The sequence below is a fragment of the Triturus cristatus genome, chromosome 3_1, assembly GCF_964204655.1.
Source record: "Triturus cristatus chromosome 3_1, aTriCri1.1, whole genome shotgun sequence".
Lineage (NCBI taxonomy): Eukaryota > Metazoa > Chordata > Amphibia > Caudata > Salamandridae > Triturus > Triturus cristatus.
The window spans coordinates 397,456,578-397,480,613 of record NC_140583.1 but is presented as its reverse complement, the minus strand read 5'-3'; the positions used below and the strand labels follow the sequence as shown (position 1 = coordinate 397,480,613).

General features: G+C 43.7%; 1 protein-coding gene across 1 annotated transcript in view; it reads left to right on the top strand.

The window, feature by feature from the left end:
* Window positions 1-24,036, top strand: part of LEO1 (LEO1 component of Paf1/RNA polymerase II complex) — a 271,615-nt gene that overhangs the window by 97,577 nt on the left and 150,002 nt on the right. The window contains exons 5-6 of the mRNA XM_085644182.1: window positions 21,572-21,714; window positions 22,042-22,126. Of these exons, the coding sequence (XP_085500308.1) occupies window positions 21,572-21,714; window positions 22,042-22,126 (228 nt within the window). The remainder of the gene's footprint in view (window positions 1-21,571; window positions 21,715-22,041; window positions 22,127-24,036) is intronic.

Sequence of the window (24,036 nt, the reverse complement as noted above, 5' to 3'; positions counted from 1 at the left end):
CGCAACACACTGGTGGTGCTGTGCGGCGTGGGGCGTGACCTGCCTAAACAGGGTCAAGGGTCGCCCATAATTGCAGGTCATTACCTCCCACAGTTTCACTACTGGAACCCTGACTGCTTTCCTGTCTTCATTTTGCTGATGATGTTGGTTATTCTTCATTGAGTAGTTTTGATTTTGTGCTCTCTTTTTTGTTGTATTTGTCTTTTTGTAATTTATTGCAATTTTGTATTGTATTATCCTATGCTGATTTGAGGCGCGAGTTACTGTAATTTTGTTCTTTATTGATTTATTATTATTGGTGTCTTTGTTGTTTTGTTTCCTAAATTCTCAATAAAACTCTATTAAAAAAAAAAAAGTCGGAATGTTTGAATTTCCTCTCTGGGAACCCTAACATCAGGGGAATAAGGTTCAGACGGAAACGCAATAGGATAAATCTTTGCTGTGCAATAGTAGTACGGGAGACATGGGAGTATCCTTCCCCTGGTCTTGGCGGAATGAGATCATAAGCAAGGGACGCATTTAGTCGGTGGTTCTTTTCCCTACGGGCAAAGTTAGCCCTCTGCATATATAACTTGATTATTTTCTGTTTAGAGACCCTGCTTCAGGAGGCAGCATCCCTGATCCTTGCCCAATTGTGCTGAACTCTGCTTCTACGTATTTAAGCCAACCAATCTTGTTGTGATGTTCTAGCTTCAGACAGCCGCCAATTATATGTTGTGCTAGATTTACAGTGGCCCTGTGCCAGATTGAGAGCCATAACAAGATTGGAGCCAATGTACTGAAGTCTAGCAAGTAAGGTAGCCCTAATTTGAGGTGTAAAATGTAGTTAGAGAATGGCTGTGGTAGCGATACCCGGGTTTTGATGAAGCGGTCTTCCTTTCTCTGGAGTTGGTCGATGTGAGCCATCCCACAGACTTCACCCTGTAAGTTACCGCAGCCTTTATTTTTGCATGATAGATGTTTTTAATAGTATCCAGGGGGCTGGCTCGTAGCTTCTTAGCACAACCCTTAGTAGCTGAGAGACTTCTTTCCATACCTAGGACTCTTGCCGCCACCAGGTTTGTCCAAGAGTTTTTATCGAATAAGACTCCCAGGTATGAGAAGGACTCTACCACTTCGATTTTCTTTGAGGCAGATGGCAATAAGGTTTTCTTTTGCTCCTGCTATAATGATGAAAGATTTTGTTTCATTCACTCTGACGTCTAATGATGTCCTAAATGAAGCATAGGATGTTATAAGGCTTTGGAGAGCTACCCCTGTCCTAGCAATTAGGACTGCATTGTCAGCATACGCCAGTATTGGAAGGGGGTTGTTTTCAAATCTGGGCATGTCCAGAGGCGAGTCAGTCAGGGCCGCCTCCACCCCGTTTGTATCGATGGAAAAAAGGAACGGGGCGAGGACGCATCCCTGCCTGACTCCTTACTCGATCTTAAATGAACGTGTACATTCCCCATTTATGCCATACCGCACACAGGCGGTGGAATTGGCATATAGCTGACGGATGAAGCAAGTGATCGGGGGTCAATCCCCATCCTCTCCATCATGGGCCACAAGTTCTGATGGGATATACAACCGAAGGCAGCTGACAGGTCCATAAAGGCCCCGTACAGCTTCCCGCCTTTTGCTTTAGTGTACTTGTCCATACATATAGAGAGTCAGAAATTGAGGTGTTGATCCACTGTCCCCTTCTCCCTCTGGAAACCATATTGCGCCTGCATCAGGATGTTGTGTTCTTGAGCTTGGCAGGGGTGTCCAGAAGGAAGATGGGTCTGTAGTTCTTCGGACTACCCCCATCTCCTTCCTTGTAAATTGGGACTATAACACTATGGGTCTAGGATGGTGGAGGACCCTCAGCTGCTATGCTATTAAAGACATTTGTTAGTAGAGGTACCCACATGTCCTAGTTATCCTGGAAGAGGTCGATCGGCACCCCGTCGGGACCCGGGGCTTTCCCTAAGATGCAAGCATCCAGCCATCTTCTGACGCATAATGAGAATGTCATACTGCCTTGAAGTAAGGGAACTAGCTCAGGAAGCGGAGGCACAGGGGAGATGTTAAGATTCAAAGAAGTCCCACCCATGCGTCCTCATCTACATGTGTATCCAGGGACGGATCCTTAGGATCTTTGAAATAAGGATTAATTATAACTTTCCAAAACTCCTTGCTATTGCCTGAGCTAGCAGCTTGCTCAAGTTTGTCCCAGGCCTTCTCCCTGATGTCCTTCTCTCTTTTTCTTCTAGCGTGCTTTTAGTCACTACGTAGCGATCATATCAATCCTGGGTCTCTAGGGTGGGTTTTTAAAGCATTGACCAGGGTTCTTCTAGCTATGGAACACGGGGGATCAAACTATTGACTGGATGATGTGCCACTCATTTAAGGATTTACAATGCTTGAAGATTTTCCTTGAGCAAGTTTGCTAACCGTCTCAAAGCATGCAAGAGTGGGTATTTTCAGGGATGGATGCCCTGTGAGTTTGGCAGTTCGGGCTGGACTGTTCCCATGAGGCACAGGGTCAAGAATGATTTGCATATAGCCAGGTCTAAACTGGGGTGGCATGGTGAGCAAAAGAATGATGGATTTCACCCAGATCCTTCGACTGGGGGTGAGTGTTTTGATTTGTTCTGCATTCCGTCCATCAATTGTGTGTCTTTTGCTTTCTCGCCCTAAGTGCGCCAGGTATGCTCAGACGTGAGTCCTGGGCTCACAGTGCCACTGGAATCAAGCTATCCTGGCTGAAGAGGGGTGAAACCCCGAAACCGGTCCTAGGATGCTTGTTTCCGGTCGAGGGAGGACCTGGCTTAGCAATTCGGGCTGACTGTTCCCATGAGGCACAGGGTCAAGACTGATTTGCATATGGCCAGGTCTAAACTGGGGTCGCATGGTGAGCAAAAGAATGATGGATTTAACCCAGATCCTTCGACTGGGGGTGAATGTTTTGATTTGTTTTGCATTCCGTCCATCAATTGTGTGTCTTTTGCCCTGTGAGTTTGTGAATCTCTCACAGATATAAATGTTTGTGTATTCAATAACTAGTCTCCATCTCCTTTCTCCACCCTAGAACTGGTCATTTATTTTCTTATGGCAGGGCAGGAGTAAAACCTATTCCAGAGTAGGAATGCATCCCACAGCTTCTAAAACAAGGGTTTGCAATGCAATAGGTCTCACACCAGGGAAAGTTTAAGCTAATGGCATTGGCATTGCAAACGAAAAAGTGTGTTAGATTATTTTTTTTGTTAAAAAATATCCCAGCAGTAGCATAATGAATAAAAAACTCCACAAAGCAAGGAAAGGGTGAGGTATCACAGGCTGTTACTAGGTGACCCTGTAGAGTTGCTAAGGGACCTTAATACAATTATGAAAAAGAATTGCAGCTGAACATGCGTTTCCATATGTTTTTATTGGAAGTGAGATGCTAAATAAAAAGCAATGGTGCAGTTTTAAAACGCAAGCTTACAAAAATCTCACTTCAAATAAAAACAAATGTAAACAAATGCTCTGCTGCAATCTGTGTTGAGGGGGACCCGACGTCTCCCATATCCCACAGATACTCATTGGCCTTGGCCTAAATGGGGGCCCCTGGAGATAGAGAACACCTGCATCGAAGAGCTGTAGGGGCCTGTGTTGCACAGCTATACTCAGGGCCGCACTGTCCGTACTGATAAATGTTGTGTCCCTCACTCTTCTCTCAGAAATGAGACTTAAATAGCATCACTGTATTCCTAAGTGGTGAAAATGGGACTTATTACAGTGTCAATTCCAGTTCAAGGATTTTTGAAGTCCAAGGAAAAATTAAATTTTGATTTTTGGGAACTCTGGTGCCTTTTAAGCCATTTGTTTTAGTTTTGATCTTCTCATGTGACATCTTGCTTTAGCACTTTATATCATAGAGGCCCTGTAAAATAGAACAAGTCCTGGCTATATGACAAGGTTCACACATGCAGACCGGCAGAAGGGTAAGTGGGGAAGAAGCCTACGAAAAAAGCTCCGTAATGGCCCAATGTCATTAAAGCCATTCTGGGCTTTTAGCAAACTGCAGTGTAGACAACTAAGCTATCGCATCCATACTTATAATGGGAAAAGCAAGACTACAATACAATAGCTCGAATCTTATCGGTTACAAGCAAGGCCAAGGGAAGGTGACCTTTGTGATGTAGGTCGAGTAAGCAGTTGTTTGCAATGAAAGTTCTTTTGGAGTGAAAAGTCCGGATTCACCATTTCATGCAGCATACTTCTTTATTCAGTTAGTTCCATGTACACTTCAAGGCAAATAATTAGATGTAGCTGGGTAGGGCACCCCCACTTGGAGCATGGACTTGTGTGCTCAGACTCCCAATGCTTCCTTTCCTCACTTACCATTCCATTAACGCGGCGTCACGCATATAGGCTGAGCGGCCACCTACCACATAGTGCACAGATGTAACACAAATACACAAGAGTCCAGACATGGCCGCTCCCTGCTGTGTGGAGCTTGAAACTGTTTCAGTGAGACTATCAGTGCTTTTAGTGTCGACTTCTCATAAATGAACAAGCATTGGCCGTGTGAAATGCATAGATGGGGGCTGCAGCGGGAGAGAGAGGCGGAGGGAGTTGTGTGTGTACGCGCGCGAAAGCACTTAATGAGCCATGACGGCTCGTAACTGTAAAACAAGGCTTAATGAGATAAGAAAGGCAGATGGCGGCTGCGCGTATTCACGCGCACATGCACGCAAGCTTTAGGCCAGGAAAAGCTTGTCGGTAGTACTTTGAAAACCCCCTTACTAAAAGTCGAGCAAGCAGCGCAATGCGCTGCTCTAGGCTCGACCTAAAAAGGAAGTGTAAGAGAGGAAGTGCTAGGTTGAGAAAAGTGACCAGAATAAGTATTTCGCTGGAAGCTCTGTTCCAGGCCTAGTCGCAGCTCCGTCTTCCATAACCTTACTCTTTGTACTAGGATCAAATGAAGGATTTGCTCGGTGTTCCAGAAATCTCGTCCAACTACTTATTCTCATGATCTGAAGCTATTTCATGAAGACGGCACCCATTTCCTGACCATCTGTGCAGTGTTTGTTTGGTTTAAAAAAAAAGAAAATATTTCATACCCAAGTTATTTTCAGCACTATAATTGACGAAGCAGAGGCGATCTAATGGCAGAACTTGCACTTTCCACCTGACAATGCATTGCTAAAAATGCACATGTGAGGTGGGTTACCACAATTCGATGTGTGTGAGAGACATCCTGCAATCTAGTAGCCAGGACACGGTCTCTCAGTTTAATGGTGGCAGTCTCTCATTGGCAAACCTTAGGGTGGGCAACTTGACAAAGTTTCCGGATATGCTCTGTGTAGCACTGACTGCTGGCTGATCAAGTTACTTCTCACACTTTCGTACGGTGCAGCTTACCAGATTGCAGTCTGTGACAATAACCTGGGTACCACATGGAATGTGTCTGGGCTACTGAAAGACGTATAAATGCATATCAATAACGGAACATGCGCCCTAGAAGTGTCCATTACATATCAAAAGAGAATTCAGCTGCTGCGCCTGTCCCGTCACCTCATTCGACGTCATGAGGGCACCAGGTTTCAAGTGCCATGCCTTCATTTGTCATCCGAATGTGGCATGGCAGTTGGAACACATTCCGTTAAGGGTGGCCAGGATGTTTCTGTTAAAAGATAAAGGGCTGAGAAACAGAATATATGAAATGGCAGCTAGCGGTGATGACCCAGGAAAGAGGGCCACGGCCTCAAACAAGAAGGCATGACTTTCCACAAAGTGGGATTGGCCCGAACAAGTAGGAGGGCTGACCTCCTTCAACAAGAGGTGACGAGTGAGATACATTAGACGCAGCTATCAAATTGAAACATCATGAGCTATCACCTATTAGAGCTAATTGGTAAACAAGGTACTTGGTTACTGCTGCAAGTGTGCGCTGTCATAGGCGCCAGTTTACGAGAACTCTGTTAAGTGTGGGAAATCCTGTGCAGCTTATTAAGTAGCTGTGACAGAGCCAAGAAAAGCTTGAGACTGAGACAGAGCTTTCCAGTGGCTTCTGCCATCAAGCCCACGCTTTAACCTTAAGCACCAACAGTTGAAGAGCACCTCAATCTACTGGTCTGTCAAAATGCCCCCACCCCTTTAACATTGATTAAGACAATCCAGCACACACAACCATACCGGCCCTGAAATGTAACAACTATAGGAAAGGGTTGATCGATAATCCGATGTTAATAACTCGTTCCTACAGACACAGGAGGGTAGCTACCTCCCGCGGCCTGGGTGAAATAATTTCTGAAAGATGGAAATGTGGAGAAATGTACAAACATCTGCCACCAAGGTTCCCGTCACTAGTCAGGCCACCCAACTACAACACCAACAGTAAATGAATGCCTCCTACTTGACGCAGAGAAGGAGAAGGGTGTTGGAGCTGTGATTGGATGGATGCTAGAAAAACTACTCTGTGATTTGGTATGAGAGGCAAAGATGATGTTTCCCTCTGTAATTGGTCAGTCGTTCACACCTTCGGATTGGTGTGGTGTGGATATGTTGGAGAAAGTTTTGTGAAAAAGAGTTTTAGGCGGAGCGATAAAAAGCATCAAAGGAGAGAAAAAACCTAAAGTGAGGTTAGTTCGTGAATAATAACACACACTGCTTTTGTCAACGGGGTGGCGTAGAAATGGATACAAAGGGGAGTGGATATGGGAAATGGCCAGAGCTGCCAAATCTGGAGCTGGGGAATCAGGTTCGAGTCTCGTTATTAGCTCAACACCCTGTGATTCTGGGCAATCACTTAATTTCCCCAAGCCTCTACCAAAAATAGGTATTAGAGTGTGTAATGAAACCGGTGATTGTGTAAAGCACTCAAATACCTACGGGTCGAGATCGCTTTGTATAAAATTTCACAAGGGGAGAGGGGAAATCAATACACAGCGGAAAGAGGTGAACGGAGTGACCTCAGTGGGAGGGGTGTGATGGTGTTGGGCACGGCATGGGTGATTGGGGAGATGAGTCATGGACAAGCTGAAAAATAAAGCGGCTTGGAAAGTTTAGCAGAAGTAAACCAAACAAAACATTTAATTGGAGCAGACACAGGCTAACTAAAGACAAAGCCCACAACCAAACAAATATCCTACTAAAAATAGCCCAAATGACAGTCCACATCGAAAATAGCTAAAAGCCTAAAAAAATATAAAAAATGAAGCGGGAGGCACGGCGGAATATGAATCCCCAATACAGCTGTGGATTTAAGAGGAGGTGTGAGGGAGGAAAACTATATTTAAATGTAATCCGCTATGGTGCCGAAACTGCACACAGGCAAACAGAAACAGAGCAGGAAACCAAGAAAAAAAGTAGTCCTCCAAAGTACAGATAAAGAACTGTAGCATGATGAGAAAGTACTTAGTCCCTGCTGCATGGGAGGAACGGAAGAGAAAAAAGAGGGACAAAGAGTAAGGACTGACCACTGGCAAGCAAGGAGTTTTGAAGGACACTGCCATAGACAAATGAAATACAAAAGCAAGCAATGGGTGGACTTGGAACTCCACAAAGCAATTACCACAGGTCACTAAGCGACCGCGCAAGCGCTGCCTAGTTTACACCTAAAAAGGGTGTCTGGCTGAGATAGGAGTTTCTCCATGGGGACAATATTCTCCCTTAAAGAAAAAGTTTTAGCACATTAAGTGCACTTACTCGGCAGGTTTCTACATCAGCAAATATAAATTTGTATATTTACTCTTGAATTTTTTATATTCATTAATGTTTGCAAAGTTACACCTAGGAACTACTGTCAAAACAGCTAGGTAAACTGTGAAAGTAGAGATTTTGCATTAATGAATCATACATAATAGTATGAACAACTACATTTGGATACATATCTTGTAGCAGCAGACTATTCTGTGTCCCACTACCACAGTCTGGCAGTGTAAGCTGGCAGCCAAATGATTTATGCTGCAGGAGTTCGGTCTTCTTGTTCAGGGGACAAAGTGGCATGAAGACTTGGTGTCCTTGACCCCAAGCAATATGTTCTGGACATTTGGCGATAGGAAGTCCCCTCCCCTGAATTAAAGGGCAATGTTTATTAAATGTACTAAGTATGGGATATCGCCCATAAATTAATTTAAGAAAGAAAAAAAAGAACATTTGATTCTCATCTGCCTGTGAGAGAAGAGTTTTCAAATTTTCCAAATCAAATAATAGGAGTCTGTTTAATCGCTCGTATCACTCACCCAAGATTAATTTCTTTGTGATTTATGACTCCTAAAAAAACTAATTGATAAAGAGGTTAAATGTATATAAGTTGTTTGCTTTTGCAAAGCCTGCAAGTTCGCAAAAATCAAAGGCTTTCTGACTTCAAAATGCATTGTTACTATGAATAGTTACTGTTTCAGCTGGAAACAAATTTTCAGGCTTGCAGAGTAATTTTTACGATTCATTCTGAATAGCAAGTAAGAGGCTGCATGAAAGGGCCATTCTTCTTAATTGCGAGTCGCAATGCAATGTATCAAATGTTATGAACCATAGTTGCAAACCATTCGACAGTTACCAACTTGGGATGGTAAATGCTTCACTAATGGGACGTTGTCCAAGAAGGAATCTTGACTAGCTGCCTTGCGGGTGAAGCAGTTAGTAATTCAGGGAACTACTTTGTCCCGCCCCTTTGTCATTCCTTCCAAGTGAATGCTTATTTTTTTAAAAACAATCTCGGTTTCTTAAATGTTTACATGTAAGAAACTTGAATGCAGGAATGAAGGCCTGCAGTTCCTCTCAGACCTCCATTCCCCATCTGTAGGGGGTCAAAAAATGCCCCCACCCAAATTACTTTTCTGAAAGTAGGAGGTTTTGCTGCCTCTTGTGACTACACATTTTGCAATGGGACTGATTAGTACATCAGTCACACTGGGAAATGCAGCCCTGTTTGCATACCAGGCTGTGTGAAGTTAGCACATACTGTTTTTTAAACAGAGCTTAGTGAAACATACTCCTATTCCTAACTTGTTCATGATGTCAAAATGTATTTCTGGTACAGCGTTCTTGCCATTAAAATCTTAACTATGTTACATCTCAGTTTACTGAAGAAGTGTCTCATACCTACTTCCGCTTAGGCAGAAATCCTCTCTACTTGCTCTTAAATGGCATCTCCAACCTATTTGTTATCAACATTTTTCTTATAAAATATGCAGTCTCAACAATTGTTAAACCTGTTGGCATCACTGTTGTGGTGTTTCAGAATCCACAGGAATGTCTGAATCGGTGTTCCTTGTTTCCCCCAAAATACTCCAATATTAATTGTGTCTGAATGGGAAACTCTTCTACTTAAAAAGAAACCTGCTAATTGCAGGGTTTTCTAATAGTGCCCGCATTGCTGGAAAATTGTTATCCAGCAGTACCAAGATAATCTTGACACCATCCTGTTGTTGGATACCCAGTAGTCTAACTTTAGACCCCATCGGTAATATTAACATATTGGATGGGATATCTGAGTCAGAAGAGGATTTCGGTCATTTGTTATTTCAGATACACCTATTAGCCATAAGAACACAACTTTCTTATCCCGAATTTAGATAGCTTTTAATAATGCTGTTAAATTAATTATTATTACAAAAGATGCAAACATTCTAAACCTAGTTAACAACATAATTTCCAGTAACGTTTATTCACCCTTTTATGGACCCAGTGTCCCACATTACTCAGATTGTTTGCCCCATACTTTACACTAAGTGCATTGCTTCATCTGTAATCACACTTAGTTAACCAGAAAAACTGTAACTCAAAATTACAGTGGAAAGAAAAAGTGGAAAACACATTATTGCCCTTAATTTCCATTATAGTTAAAATTATGTAGTCCTCTCAAATAGTTGATTTGATCATAAATCTAGAATGAAACTTTCAGGCCAAGTAGATATATTTCACAAGAACTACCACAGTGAATATAGTAGAAGGACTTGTATTAACTATTCGATGAATCTCCTGGTTTGCAATTCTCTAAATAAAAGGAAACATCTCCTTTTTGCTTGCCTACAATATGGAATAAAAGAACAAAAATACATTTCTTTTTCTACTACTCCTAACTTGAAATGGTTGTAGTTTAAAACAGACCTGCAGGCGCTCATTCATGGGGTGTGTATAGATTCCAAATATATGTAGCTCTTGACCTGGCATCAGCTTAAATTTTCGAATGGTCCATATATATTTGCATCCTGCTTGATTTAAAATTGTTCACCCAATCCTAGAATTTAAGACTCAAGTTTTGGCTTTCTGATTTGAGAATAGAATCTGTTATCAGATATAGCTGTGGAACCCCCAAAGAATATCACCGCCGGTTCCTAATATAGCTTAATCGGCCAAAGGTTCCATCGTATTCTGTGGCGTGCCCAATGTTTTTTTTTATCTGACTTTCTTGCCATTAGCAGATCTTTTGGTCTGGAATCAGTTTCCTATACAGATGATTCTCAGATAATTTTGTGATTTAGAAGGCCTTTATCTGAGCTCCAACAGTCTCCCCAGTGGCCATTCCAGACTTGACAAGTCAAAATCTTCTAAAACTCTTCGCAGGCAAACCATAGGTGATGATTGTGATCTACAGCTCTCTGGGGCCTCTGTCTAGTATTGTGGACTAAAAAAGTCTTCGTTTAGTTATGAACAACATCTGCTCCTGTGAAATCGTTTTAATTCTGTAATCTTTGCCTGATTTCTGAAGTTATGTATTTGAAGAAAAGTCTGCTATTTATCACTGCACAATTGCAGACTCTAATGCTAGACTCCGTCATGTTGTCAAGACTTGACTTGATTGTGCAAATGCCTGTTATTTACACTTGCTTGCAGAGACAATTTGACAAATCAAGATGACTCCAAACATAGCATTGAGATAAATTGTTAATCTTTTAGCACTGAACATACATTGGACATAATTGTCTACTATTGTTCAAGCTCATTGAATCCAATGTCGTTTTTTCCAGGTTCCATCCTTATGTTCCATCTCGCTGTCTCTTTTCAGAGCATTGGCAGTTAATTTCTCATGTTTTAGGAGGACTCGGTTGGCAGGAAGAGTGTTCTCTTTCCAGGTTCCTCTGCAGAATCACTTATAATAGTGGTTACCAAACTGTGGGTCATCGACTTTTGGTGGGTCACGGAGGTTCAAACTATAAATAAAGGTGCCTTTAAATTCTGTATTTATCGTGTCACGTTTGCTGCACTTTAAAGACCGAAGTCAAATATTGTGTCGTCTGACAAGCTGTGGCTTCAGTTTTTATAACATGGAGATTGGTGTTTACAAACTCGTCTCACATTGCAGATTGAGAAAGAAAAGCAAAGTGAATTATGTGACAGTCTTGCTATAGTACAGACCGTGTGAAAGGAAAAATTGTAGGATGTTATTTATTTGTAACACACAACAAAATATAGATACCTGTAAATGAAGTGTGCACATTAAGCAGTTAGAAAAGCAACAAGCATTGGCATGGCCAATAGGTCTCTCTTTTGGGACCTTATATGTATTTAGTTATGCAGCATAATATCCTTGGTGCAACAACATTAACTGTTGCATGGTTAAACACTTATAAGGTCCCAAAGGCGAGACCTATTGGCTATGCCAATGCTTGTTATTAAAACCTGCAGATCACGCAGCAGATGAAGGATTATGTGGCACATGCAGTAAATTCATAAGTATGCAGAAAACGAAGCGGCTGCGGAATCGCATGATTCCAGTGTCCCTGGGTGTTAATTATATAGTTAATGAAGATGTGAAAAGGCACTCACAGCAGCAGCATGGGCTGTCCTGTGTATAGTGAACTGGGATTTGTAAATCCTGAATAGCAGAAGGAAATTACTCCAGAGCATAAGAGTTCTCCAACACATGAAAGTGAGAAGAAGGGTGAGTAAAAAACTACACCCAACAGGAGTAACAATCCTGAATGAATTAAAGGTAAAACCTTAATTGCCAGGAAAATGTAAGAATGGAAACTTTGCGCAAAGTTGAAAACGGAGTCTGGCAAAACATTAGAAGAAATATCGATTACAGGGGTTCCGTGCACAGAACCGCTGTGAAACACTCATGAGTGAACAAAATGAATTAATATAAAATTGCAGGAGTTGACATCCTAGCACAAGAAATTTCATAGAATTATATGAAATGAAACATATTCTAAAATTAAAACCTGTGATGAAATACACAGTGTAAGATCTTAAGCGAAGATACGGAAAAAAAATCAGCAAAAGTATGTGCATACAAATAAGCATAATAAATTCGATACATCATAAAATATGAAGAAAATATGAACAGCTGATTGAAATAAGTATGGAAAGTCATATCAGAACATAACAATAAACATAAGAAATTAACATTATACAAAAGTTGAATATATCATTGAAAATATTTCATGAATAGAGAAATTAATTGCACTAAAGGGCAAAGCTTAAAAAAAAACATGCAAGAATTATGCATAACACGAATTAAATAACTTGTACAGACTTGTAACTAGTTAGGTGAATAGACAATCAGGTGAGATAAGGCAATTAACATTTATACAGTTAGAACGTATAAAATTAATGCAAAATCTTAATAATTGGTATTAAATACAGCGCAAACTAAACACATTTTGGAATTAATGTTACAGAAGCAACTCCGGTGAGCCAACTCTCACCCGTGGAGTAACCAGAAGGTGCTGCGTAATAAACGGACCAATGTGTAATCCAAAATGAAAGTGAAGAGTACTAGGTGCAGCGCAAAACGTAAAATAAAAGCAGGAGTCTGGTAATGAACTCAAAGGAGGGTACTGAAGGTCACTCCGGTAACAGCGTCTCGGATAATAAACTGTGGAGACAGTAAATTTGTAAAAAGAGTACTCGCGTTCTTCATACCTTCACAATAAACTATGCTAAAACCCACTAACGGGCAAGAAGACTGAAAATCACACTGAAATGCCGGTCGTAAAGTTGAAAGCTATTCAGCAGTGGGTGATGGTGTCCGGTTGAAACGGGGATGTCGGAAAATTCATGTGGAGCATGACGCTAGATGGACAAAATCTTCAGCATTAGCACAAAGTAAAGCTAACTAAGGAGAAAAAAAAACGTGGTTGGCAAGGGTGGATGGCAGAAATGATAAACTCCACTCAAAGAAGATGGCGGGACGTTACTGATGTACCGCCTAATGACTCACGACACACACATACACCAAATGTAGCTGCACAACGGTGCTGATGTTGAAAAAGGAACGTCATAAGAATGCAAAATGACGCTGGAGACAATAGAAGGTAAGCGGCACGCACGCCATCCAAGTTATACCGCTTGTAGGAGAGTAGGGTCTGCTATCCTATGGTCACCCCAAATTTTTGCTTTTTGCTTCACTGGTTTTTGACATATTGAGGCTGTGGGCCTGCCAATCAGACCCCCAGCCTGCTGTTCTCTCTACTAAATTTACACTATGCACCCTAGGTGCATAACCAATTGGAAGTGGCTCACCCTGTGAGCCCCTGTACCAGTGTACACTAGGTACCCAGGGCATTGGTGTCTCCAAGGCCTGCCAGGGGCTGAAGCATGTATTATGCCACCCCAGGCTTGGCCTAACAAATTTGACACAACTGGCTGATCACTCAGCTGGGGTAAGTTGGTGTAACCACCTCTTACTTAGGTGTAGTATACCTATACCTAACCCTAAATGGGACACATGTTAACCTATAAGTCACTCCTATGGCAGGCCTTAACAATCCTGAAGGCAGAGTGCTTGGTTCCATGTGAGATGGTGCTCTGGCATGAGCTGAGCCTGTCTGCAGTGGTCGGAACCACTTCCTTCTACTGTTTCCAGATATCGTCATACCATACACTCTTAAGTGCATTATGAACCTCGCGGTTAAATGCTATCTTTGGTTTGGCTTTATCAAAACATGTCGAGTAAGGTGCCATACGAATTGGAATACTAACCCCTCGCCAATTCTGGCGACGGGGTTAGCATTCCACCCATCTAGAGGGACACGACATGTACAGTACCTGAAACCCCGGTAAAATCAGACATAGCCTCAGCTCCACAAAATGGATGCTGCCACCACAGACACAAGTCTGCCCTCCTGCTGCTGGGAGTCCTTCCAGCTTGGGAGGTGTGGACAAAGGGTTTCCTGCCAGGGGAGGTGCGTGCACCACCCCAGACAGGATTTTGTGTATTGGTCAGGTAGGGCTTGAAAGAAACCAGACATGCCTGAGGCTCACAAGGAGCCTCGGTGCATATGCCAGTTCAATCTGGTCCTGGGGCACACCAGTCCCGGGCCTGGGGCGAGCTGGACAAAGGATTGGGGGTGTAACCACCCCCCTTCCTGGTCCCACCCTTAGGGAGGGACCTAGCAGGTAGTCCGGCCCCTAGAATCCGCTTAAAGGTAGGAGCTGTGTCCTAAGACTTCAGACATCCTGGAATCAACTTGAAACTAAGAAGAAGACGGGAACTTCGACATTCTGCTGCACAGAAGACTGAAGGAAATCTCCCCTGTGGTCAGGGAGTGACCACCTTGCTAACGCAAGCACCATCCAGCGAATCAACGTCTGCTTTGCCGCCGCCTCCCGCCGGAGCCCGAGCCCAGAGACTGACAAGACCTGGACCTCCAGACCTCTCACCGCCCGATCCACAGTCCCTGAAAAGAGGAGACCCGTGGAGGCAACGAGACACGTGGAGCCAGCCATCTTGAAACGACCACGACAAGCTGCAAGTGCAACAACCGAGGCTCCCTCCAAGTTGTGCTTTGGGATCTGAGAAGCCCAACCCTCAAGCAGCATCTGCACCAAAGGTGGGCCCTCCAGCATCTCCACGATCTGCGTGGGGCCCTTCTGCATTTTGCCACTCGACGCGCCTAACCGGTTGCTGGCCCGCTGGCTAGTGGCCATCTTGGCGACGAACTTCAAGAAATACACCGCTGGTCTGGTTGCTCCAGACTGGCACTTGCTCCCCTCCAAAGGAGCAGTCCCTCTGACCTTGCTGGTCAGAACCATCAGCTTATTTCGTTTTCCACAACAATTGCTTTTGCCAAGGCTTGTTTGCTTCGATCAAGTCGCCGACACCGCCGACAGCGAGAGCCTGCGTGGGACAGCTCGTGAACCGACTTCTGGACGTCGTCGACCTTCAGGGACCACGTGGCTGCAGAGACAAGCTACACCTTTCTTCCTGTTTGCACCCGACATCGCCTGGTACCCACCTGGTGCCACGCTGGTCACTGGCTAGTGACTGTGAACACTGTCCCCTCTGCTTACAGGTCTTCTACAACTCCGATCCACTCTTGGATCCACCGCATCCCTTCCGGACCGACCGCCTGCAGCATCTTTGTCCACAGGCTCCATTGAACAGATAGAAGAAACCCGACTCACTTCGAGGCCTATGCACCCGCTTCCTGTGGGTGAGGTAAAGCTGGCACTCCGGTGCCCAAGTGTAGAGTAACATCTCTAGTGTCTGTGTTTCCAATCTTGAGTTCATAGTCCATCCGGAAGATCCTTTTTGCAGTAACTTTGTAACTTTTACGCACCCATTGAAAACCTATGGGAGCACGCGTGTGACTATTTGCTCTGCACACGCAACCCGTGGACCTCCTGGTCACTAACTGAAGTTAGCTCCTTGTAGGTCCAGCGATTCTAGAGGCCCTAGGCCTTTTCCCTTTTCTGATCGTGGTACTTATACCACTATTTTAGTATATGGTTTGAGCGGCCACCAGGGCCTATCCATATAAAGTGCAACTTCTGTGTATTCTACTGTAATCTTGTTTGACGATTTGTGCTCCTGTGCTCATAAAGAGACTAGGGGTTACTTTGAGAAATAAATACATATATATTTTGAATATATATCTGTGTGGTGTCCTTTCATTGGTATAAAAGGGGGTTGCATTTGGTAAAACAGCTGGCTTAACACGCTTCACGAGTTTAGCCTCAAAGACTGCTTAGCCTACGCTACCACTAGGGCAGCTAGTCCGAAAAGGTTGACTTACAACCACACCATAAGGGTTGCTTGGCATGGTACAAGGTGGTCACTTTAACTAGTGAACATCATATACCAGGCCAACTTCTCACACCGCTTTTTTAAATAACAGTAGCTGTTAAACTGCCATTAAATGGCGCAGTAAATAAAACAAAGGTCAAATGCAGCAAAACGATGACAAACGTACAAACTGCAGAAAAATAGAAGAAAAGAAGACACTGTCTCACAGCACATGACAATCGCACCCACATTGCAGGCAGAAGCCGGTGGTGTACTCCCATCAGGCGATAGTTCACAAGTGTTAAATTGTAGTTCCAACCATGCAGAGGGAGATAAGGATCGTTGCTCATGAGGAACAAAACTCTCCAGAGCAACGCCGGGTGGGGAACGCAGGGCACTCCATCGCGAGAGAGCGGGGAGCACGTAAAAGGGCATTTGTTTCATAACAGCAAAAACGAAGCAGGAATGTAGAAGGCAATCTTGAGGAAAAGCAGCAGGATGGTGAGCGCTGCTGTAAGCACGTGAGTGGTGCGTGCGCAGCAGAAGTGAAAGTGATCGCGCTCCAGATAGCGCCTCGGGCGCTGAAAGCTGCCTGCTGCGCGCGTAACCGCAAGCGCTAGGCCAGCAAAAGCGTGTGGTAGCACTTTGAAAACCCCACTTACTAAATGTCTCGCAGAGCAACACATGCGCTGGCTCAGGCAAGACCTAAAAATGAATCACTCTTTTTGTAATTCTGAATTGTCAATGAAGCAAGGATTTTAATGGAATCGAGACAAATCAGAATATTTTCCTTGGTGATGCGCAAATTGTAGGAAAATGTTTTTTTTGCAGTTGCCCCCGTCCCCCACTTTTGCCCCCTTTTTAGGTCTTGCCTGGCGTTAGCAGCGCACATGCGCTGCTCTCGCCATGTGAGGGCCTTCTGCGATCGATTCAGCCAAAGCTGAACATGCACGCGTACGTACGGACAGTGGACAGTCCGACGCCATCTTGTTTTGCTTGTGCCAATAGCTTTCACACACGTGCACATGGCGGCGTGCTTTTAATTAGCCTGGCCTTAGCGTGTTATTGTGCATCTCTAGACAAGAAATATCACCACCGCTAAGCACACTGTGTCAGAAAGCGAAATGGCCCGTTATCTGGTCTCATCATGCATGTGTGTGTTGTTTCTGCCACAGCCTTCAGCACCATTGTTTGCAAGCTCGTGCTCTCTGCTAAAGTCGACTGCAGTGGTAAAAATACTCTAAAACCACAAACACACAATGACATCAAAACGAGGTATTCCAGGTATTCAAACCGCTGCGACGTTACCTGCTAATAGACCGTTTACTTTTCGTAAACATTATGCTCGACTTCACAGCAGCCTGCCTGTGGGCGCGTGCACGCCCGTGACTCCGCCATTTGTTTCCAATTGACCCAAGACACTTTGATATGGCTGACAGGCAAAGTATATAATCGGCGCGTGCTTGATGTTTTTCGATAACATGCCATCCGTGGAGGTTTAATGAACGATATGAGCGTTGACAGCAGGTGGCTCTAGCTGGGAGCTCTGCGGCAGGGCGCGTACCACCCCCTCCCACGCATCACTCACTCCATGAACATGGGATGGCGCAGACGATAACATATGACCGTCCGTGTCTTTTGAAGAAAAATTATACCCCAAGGACCCGCCTGTCATACACCATAGCTGCGGGGCGGAGAGAGAAATGCACCTAGGCTATCCTATCTCATACCCTGGACACGACTATGAAATGTTTGTTCACATGGCTGCTAAAGAGGACCTGGGTAAGAAGGACTGAGAAATATTGCCCACAGACCACACAGACATGATGGGTGGAACACAGGAGTTCATCTCAGCCTCTGGCATCCACCCTGCGCTGCATTAGAGTCCATTGTTTTTAGATCGTGTTAGGTCAGACATACAGTCTGGCAGACACCATGTTAACCCAGTGTTGCGCTTGCGCACAAGGGATAGGCCAGACCGGACTGCCAGGGCAGATCACCTCGGATTGGGCCCACACGCGCCCCCAGGCTGGTTTCAGCCTTGTCTGAGACTCATCAGTGAGGGGCAGCTTGACTCCCCCAGGGCACAACTATTTCTTAAATGTATGTATTTATTGAGCGAAAACTGCCCTTTTCAAATCTTCTGATAATATCATGCACATTGTGTCACTACTGCAGTGACCCCCGCCATACCACCATCACTTAAAAGATAAAGTAAAAGAAGGGCTGCCTTACGGGGGGAAGCAAACTGGAAAAACACAGACTTTATACTGAAATCAATGCATTTTCCAGATGTGCTGCATCCGTGTGGTGATGAGTGTATTAGAACTGACACAGCACCCCATCAAGAGATGGGCTAAGACCATGCAACTCACTTCACATATATACATGGAACTAACTCCCACCACAGGGTCGAACCAGTGTTGCCAAAGGTGGCAAACCCTACATCGTACTTGGCACCACCTAAAAATCACACCTGGCTCTTCTGTGCACACAAATAAAAAAAAAGCATAAAAAATGCAATAGGTCTCGCCTTTCATTAAGTTAAAGCCATTTGCTTTGCTATACAATACCATTAACAAAGCAAATGGCTTTAACTTAATCAAAGGCGAGACCTATTGCATTTTCAATGCTTGTTACCTACTGGATGCTGACTTTCAGTTCTGACAGGACACTGAGGCCTGCTAACCAAACCTCCGTGCCAGTGCTGTTTTCTTTGAACAAGGTGATGTCAAATTGCAGCCCAATTGGTAAAGGAGTTTTGCATCCATGTAAGTCCCTAGTAAATGGTTCCCTGGTACCTAGGGCATGGGTACTAAAGAGGGTCCCTAAGGGCTGCAGCATATGCCACCATAAGGGACCAACGCACACATTGCAGGCAGACTGCCATGGTAGGCTGCATGACATGGTGAAAATCATGTCTGAAAAGACGCCAAAGGCACACTCTTATGTGCCATGCCAAAGGCACTGTATGAGCTATATGTATGTCACTCCTACAGCAGGCCTTGAGCCCTAAGGCAGGGAGCATTATAGCACATGTGAGGACATATCTGCATGAGCAGATATGCCCCTGTAATGTCTAGTTCCATTACTAGATATCGCAAGTGAACAGGGAAGCCATCTTGAGATGTGTACTGGGTACTGGCCGAAACGGTTACCCAGCTGCATAATGGCTTCACTGAAACATATGGTGTTTGGTATCAAACACCTCGTATAAATAAACCCGCATCATTCCAGTGTTGGGATTTATTCATTCTTGCACCCAGAAGGTACCTTAGAGGTACCCCTTGAATCCTACTAGTCCTCTGGTGTGCTGGTCCTGTTCAGCCACCTTTACAGGTATGTTTCTGACCCCCTAGGAGATGAGAGCCCTGCTCTCAGAGGTCAAAAACAATGCCTGCTCTGGAAGGAGGTGTTTACACCTCCTCCAGCGGGAAGGCTAATAAATTAGCATGCCAAGGCAGGGAGCTTCAAAGAGCACACCACTTTTTTGATATGCGAGTCTGGCTTACCACAGACCTGGAGAGTGCCACCCCCTGCCCTGAGAGCCATTTGGCACCAGAACAGGCAGGAAATTAGCTATACATTGAAGCTGGTTCTTTATATAGTGGACCAAAACGAAGTACACTGTATAAAGAGCCCAGGCAATCCTTATTGGTTTTCAGAGGCATAAAAAATGTTGCATACAGTTATTTACGGTCTGTTTCTGGGGGATCTCTTTTGGGATTTAGGGTCATATGGGGCCAAGATCCAAAGTGCCACCAGCAGTTACTTTTTACCGGCCCTGGTGTGTCCAGGTGCAGAGGTGCTGGTCGGGTTGGTAGCTATGCCTGCTATGCAGGTGGAAAGAAGGGGGCCACCTAGAAAAAGGTTGCAGAGGAGAACTTGGGGACAAGTCTGGATCATTGTATCCAGAAATCAGGTTTCACCAAATGCACACAAAGTGCACCATCTAATCACTCTCCAGTTAGGCAAAAACAAAAAACAATGAGAACACCTGTGAGATAGATTTGCCTGCTTCGAGCAAAAAGTACTCCAGAGAGATTGGATCATAGTCACTTTGAAGCCCCAGTCCTATTTATAAATTTTGCAGACATATCAGAAAAGTCCATTAGCAGTCACCAAGGCTTGGGTCATAAAAAGGAAGTAAAAAGCATCTCCATAATTTTGTATTAGTTGAAAGACTGAGGTGTAGCTATAGAGGAAATTCCACATGCAAACTTGGAGGAGTCAAAATAAAAATCCTCCTCTATTGGGGAGGGCAGGATAAAACACTCTGCAACAGTGATTGTGGTTCTAACCTAACAATCAGCCTTCTCATAAGATGAAGTAGCTGCTGACAAACCTTTCAGAGTTTTCACAGGTGACTTGGGACATAAACATTAAATAGTTTGTGAGTAGACAATTTAAGTGCTTGATAGTCCAGTGGTGGTGATAGACCGTTACCATTCCACGCTGTTCAGCCGACTCCAGGATGAAGAGAGTAATTTTAATATTGATCTTAAGTATTTCTCAAATTGTGGTGCCAACCACATTATCTTGATAACTTCTTTAGTTTCTTCTGATCAGCTTGACATGCATGGGTCTCTTCCTTGCCGTTTTCAGTCCAATTATATCTGGCTGTATTTAGTCATATAGTAAACTGCTGTAAAACAGGAGCGTGGCTAAATCACCTGGGTACATCTGACCTCTTTAAAATTCGAGGCAATTTATTTGTCTGAAAGTCTCTTACTAAATAAAGTTTAATATATTCCTAACTCTTTCAAAGATTTCTGAAGAGAAAATCACACCCTTGTATTGATTTGTTTTCACTTGTCAGTAGGGGTGTGTTGTGCGGTTGGTCCATTGTGCACGAACTCCCTCTGCTTTATTGCTTTAAAACCAGTCATCAAGATGTGGGAATCAGGCACACATATGCTCTAAAACTTACTTCTCTGTTGATCAAATGTTTTTCATGTATCTTCTTTAAATGTTGCATGAATTAATGGAACTACAGAGGCCTTAACTCATAGTTTTACTGCAGTATAATTGTCTAGAAACTCATTCAGAAGTTCAGAGAAAATCAAGGGCTTCTTGTTTGTAAGAATGTATTCCAAGTTGAACCCTTGATTTAGGAATCCTATTCCGAATCAACTGTTTTTTATAGTGTGCAATTACTACCCAAAGGTAAACAAGCAACATACACAAAGAATCACACCAGAACCTGTATTACTGATGGGGTGCACTTGGTCAGCGCTGTGCATACTTTCAATGTAGTTTGCCGGGCACAGACCTTGTCTGTTCCCTGCAACTCACATTCCCTGTCAAAATGAATGCTCTGTCCCCAGGACATCTCTTAATTCACGCCTGCGCATGGGGCAGCACATTAATTAATGCCAGACCGGCTGGTCTTCCTTTCACTGTGCAGGCTTTTGACTCCAATAAGTTGGGGTTGTGGTGGGTAGTTTTTGTTCTGTGTTGGATGGGATGTAAGGGAGAGGGTGGCATTGATGGATGTGTCTGTATGGAAGTGTGGTTGAAACCTTTGTCCTGTGTGTTGGAAGATTTAAAGCAAATTGAAGAGTGATGAACTGTTCTCAAAAGTGTACCAGTTATTTTAATAGTTTTGCCTATCTTCGCATCTATTAACAAGTTGATAAGATACTGCTTTTATTATAGGATGATGAGGCAATGGACCTAGACCAGCAAGATGAACCAGTTCCAGAAACGAGGATAGAAGTCGAAATTCCAAAAGTGAACACAGATCTAGGAAATGATTTATATTTCGTCAAGCTTCCTAATTTTCTCAGTGTGGAGCCTAGGTAATTTTACTGAGTTAATATAATTTTTATTATCTATTTTTTCTGACGTTTAGTGTGAGTCGTACAAACTATTAGAGTGCAAAATGTTCTGATATCGTCGGCTTTTGTTCCCTGTTGACCAAATTCTTCAGAAAGTATAGGATTTTCAGATATCTCCCAATTCTAAATAAGGTCCACAATGTAGACACAGAAGAGGAAAGCTAAAATGTTGAAGACGAGAAACCATGCAGATTTAGGGGTGTTAAAGCACAGTAATAGCATTAAGTAATACGGACCATGTTATGCAGTTCTCAATGCAATTTAAAGTATGCTTTTGTTTTATTTCAGACCCTTTGATCCTCAGTATTATGAAGATGAGTTTGAAGATGAGGAGATGCTTGATGAAGAAGGTAGAACCAGATTAAAGTTGAAGGTATTCATTGAACAACTGTTGTATTATCTTTCACACTTGTTTTACTGGTTGCATGTTTCTACTAAATGCTTTTAGACTTGTGCACTCATAAGCCAGTTTTAGTAAGTATTAATGCATTTAAGAGATGCAATAGTAGTTTAAAAAAAAAAAAATCTGATAAGATTTTTGGGGAAGCGAAAAAGGTTATAAATGTTACCTAAGAATACATTCAAATAATAATCTTTGCCACCTTTGTGGTTAAGCTTTTATTCGATATGCAAGATATCTTATAAGCATAATAAAATACAATCATTACAGTGTACAAAAAGAAGCATTGCTACAAGAAGCCAGTATAAAATTCATTAAAAAGATAAAAGGACATAAAATGCCCGTTACTAAATTAGCTAAAAAGGAATTAAACAGCTACTGACAATCTCTTACAACGAATAAGCCAAAACTGCTTTAAAAATTTTGCTGTTCCACACACTATAGGGGGGGAAGTGTCCGTGGTTAGGATACGCAAGGCTACTCGGTGGCTACGTGTGCCCATATTTCGACAAAGAGGTTTCAACCAAAAACTCCTAGGCCTTGCATAATCCGGACATTCAAATAGGACATGCGCAATGGACTCAACCCTACTCGGACAACATGCACAGTTGGGAGAAGTACGGGCCGCTGATGTCCAATTCGATACCAGAGCACCTAGGGGGAGGGATCCAACTCTAAATTTAAAATAAAGGGCTCGGTCGAAGGGGAGGGTGATCAGATCCAGGTAGGGTTCAAAAGCCACAATGTCTTTGATTTGTAAAAAGGCGACAGTGGACTTGCAGTGGTTAGAGTTTGTAATTAGACGCTCCGCAGTCCATTTCCAGTAAAGCGCCTTGACAACTTCTTTTGGAGGGGCTGAACGTGATGACCAATGGTCTCCTAGTCCGATCTTCTCCAGAAGCTTTTTAGTTTCTCTTAACCATCTTATCTTAGCCCAACCCCCCAGACTCATTATTTCCCCCAGAGCATCCGCATAGGATTTTAGTTCTTCACCCCTCCAGATTCGTGTCCATAGCAGGAGCGGGCGAAGCTGGGCCTGCTCTTTGATGTTTTTACAGCCCGTATCCAACCACACTGGTACAGATGGTGTGCTCAGTGGAATGGAGATAATGGATTTCAATAGCTTGCTCTCCGTTGTCACTAGGGCGTCCAATCGACAGTGGCCCCACAGTTCTGCCCCATACAAGGCTGATGACACTACTTTGGCCTTGTAGATATCAATTACTGGGGTAAGTGATCTCCTAGGTGAGGCCCTGAACTCCCTCATGAGAGCTCCTCCTACTCTCCTATGGTTGAGGACCATTTTGTCAATATGATTTGCCCAAGACATCCTATCCGTAATCCGAATACCGAGGTAATCGAATTCGGCTACTTTCTCTAAGGGAATCGAATTAAGTGTAGGTGGACGGCCCAGTTTCTTAGGAGGATTTAGGACTAGATATTTTGTTTTGTCCACATTTATTATTAAGCCTTTTGCAGCACAGAACTCCTGGAATCGCGTTAGCAATTTCTGGAGGCCTTGTGGGGTCTTCGAGATCAGGAGCGTGTCGTCCGCAAAAAGCAGGGTGGGGATACGTACTCCTCCAAGACAGGGGGCGTCGGCTGGTTCTTGTTGAAGATGTTTTACCACCCCATTCACATATAGTGAAAATAGGGTGGGTGCCAAGACACAGCCCTGTCTTACGCCCCTGGACACTGGTATCTTCTCAGGGACCTCTCCATTTTTACCCCAACGGACCTGTGCAAAGGTATGGGCATGAAGGCTAATGAGTAGGGACAAGATGTAAGGGGGTAATCCCAACTCATAAAGCACCCTCCAAAGCTCTTCCCGGGGGACTAGGTCAAAGGCAGTCTTCAGGTCTATAAAGGCCAAATAAAGACTA